The sequence below is a fragment of the Mandrillus leucophaeus genome, unplaced genomic scaffold, assembly GCF_000951045.1.
Source record: "Mandrillus leucophaeus isolate KB7577 unplaced genomic scaffold, Mleu.le_1.0 Scaffold189, whole genome shotgun sequence".
NCBI lineage: Eukaryota > Metazoa > Chordata > Mammalia > Primates > Cercopithecidae > Mandrillus > Mandrillus leucophaeus.
In genome coordinates, this window is record NW_012101909.1 from 955,727 (window position 1) to 957,814 (window position 2,088).

The 2,088-nt window shown below is 41.8% G+C and overlaps 1 protein-coding gene across 1 annotated transcript in view; it reads left to right on the top strand.

Annotated features, from left to right (window-relative positions):
* The window catches only part of ATP5A1 (ATP synthase, H+ transporting, mitochondrial F1 complex, alpha subunit 1, cardiac muscle), a 26,484-nt gene that overhangs the window by 12,114 nt on the left and 12,282 nt on the right, over window positions 1-2,088 (top strand). The window contains exons 3-4 of the mRNA XM_011978098.1: window positions 1,006-1,175; window positions 1,471-1,528. Coding sequence (XP_011833488.1) covers window positions 1,006-1,175; window positions 1,471-1,528 — 228 coding nt within the window. The remainder of the gene's footprint in view (window positions 1-1,005; window positions 1,176-1,470; window positions 1,529-2,088) is intronic.

Here is a 2,088-nt window from a genome sequence, read left to right on the forward strand (position 1 = left end):
GGAGTGATTCTCCTGCCTCAGCCTCCTGAGTAGCTGGGATTATAGGTGCCCGCCACCACACTCCGCTAATTTTTGTATTTTTGGTAGAGACGGAGTTTCACCATGTTGGCCAGGCTGGTTTCGAACTCCTGACTTCAGGTGACCCGCCTGCCTTGGCCTTCCAAAGTGGTGTGATTACAGGTGTGAGGCACCGTGCCTGGCCTTTTTTTTTTTTTGAGACTCTGTTGCCCAGGCTGGAGTGCAGTTGTGGGATCTTGGCTCACTGCAACCTCCACCTCCCTGGTTCAAGTGATTCTCCTGCTTCAGCCTCCCTAGTGGCGGGGATTACAGGCACGCACTAGCACACGCGGCTAATTTTTGTATTTTTAGTAGAGAGTTTCACCATGTTGGCCTGGCTGTTCTCAAAGCCCTGACCTCAGGTGATCTGTCCACCTTGGCCTCCCAAAGTGCTGGGATATTTTTGTTTGTTTGTTTTGTTTTGTTTTGAGACAGAGTTTTGCTCTGTTACCCAGACTGGAGTGCAGTGGCATAGTCTTGGTTCACTGGAACCACCGCCTCCTGAGTTCAAGTGATTCTCTCCTGCCTCAGCCTCGCGAGTAGCTGGTATTACAAGCATGCAGCACCACAGCTGGCTAATTTTTTTTTTTTTTTTTTAAGTAGAGATGGGATTTTGGTATGTTGGCCAGGCTGGTCTCGAACTCTTGGCCTCAAGTGGTCCGCCTGCCTCCCAAAGCGCTGGTATTACTGGCGTGAGCAACTGCACCTGACCCCTATATGCTAAGATGAAGAATACCACCTATACTACCCTGTGTGCCTTGAAAGAGAAAGACACACTTTGTTAAAGTGTTAAAGACACACAGTTGGTTTTTATTTTTTATTTTTGTTTTTTTGAGATTGACCAGGTGATCCGCCCGCTTCGGCCTCCCAAAGTGCTGGGATTTCAGGTGTGAGCCACCGCGCCTGGCCCAGATAATTTTTGTAATTGAATTGAATTGTCTTCCATAGGGACTGCTGAGATGTCCTCTATTCTTGAAGAGCGTATTCTTGGAGCTGATACCTCTGTTGACCTTGAAGAAACTGGGCGTGTCTTAAGTATTGGTGATGGTATTGCCCGCGTACATGGGCTGAGGAATGTTCAGGCAGAAGAAATGGTAGAGTTTTCTTCAGGCTTAAAGGTAAATTATAAAATAAGATTTTGGTATCTAAGTCTTCTCAGTTATTCATTTAGTGAATCAGAGATTGTGTCAGATTTTTAAAAAACTTTGTCTCAATTTGCCTCAGATTTTTTTTTCTTGTTATCATCATATATCGTGAAGAGAATAAACTTAAGGGTTTGAATTTGCCAGGTTTTTTTTTTACTCTAGGGACTGATTTATACATAACTTGTAGCCACTGGCTCCAAAATGTAAAATTGAGTAAACTTTAACTGCAAATCCAAGAAGTTCTAGTCTGTTCTTTCTTGCTGTTAAGATTATTTTATACAAAAGCAAAGCATTTGATAACTTCAATATAATTTTTCTGGTGGAAAGTTGGAAGTCCGTGACTTTGTATTTCTAGTGACTAAACCTATTGTTCAAAGGCAAGTTTTGGTGTAGCTATCAGAAGCTCTCTAATGATGTAAGTCTACTTTCTGTTGGGTTGAGTCTCATCTGTCAGTGGTATGAGACATAAGTTGTAGGAGTTAGGGAAAGCAGAGGATGACATCTGGATAAACTAGAGAGTAGAACTGTCTAGTAGGCACACAGATATGGGAAAAGATAGTCTTGATACTCTTGCTAATGTCTACTATGGAAAAAGAGCCACTTGATGTGGAAGACTTAATTACAGAGCCCAAAGTTATCATGAGCTGTAAGACATTGGCCAGTTTAACATCTTCAGTATACAGTATTTATCTTTGAAAGGTGAGGTCGAAACAAATTAATTCTGAGTTCCCCTTTTAGCTTTTAAAATCCAAGTGTCTAGAACAATACTGTCCAATAGTATTGGACATACCTAGTATTCTGCAGTGATGAGAATACATCTGTTTAATATGGTACCTACTATCACTATTAATCATGTAAAATATGTCTAGTGTGACAGGAATTGAAT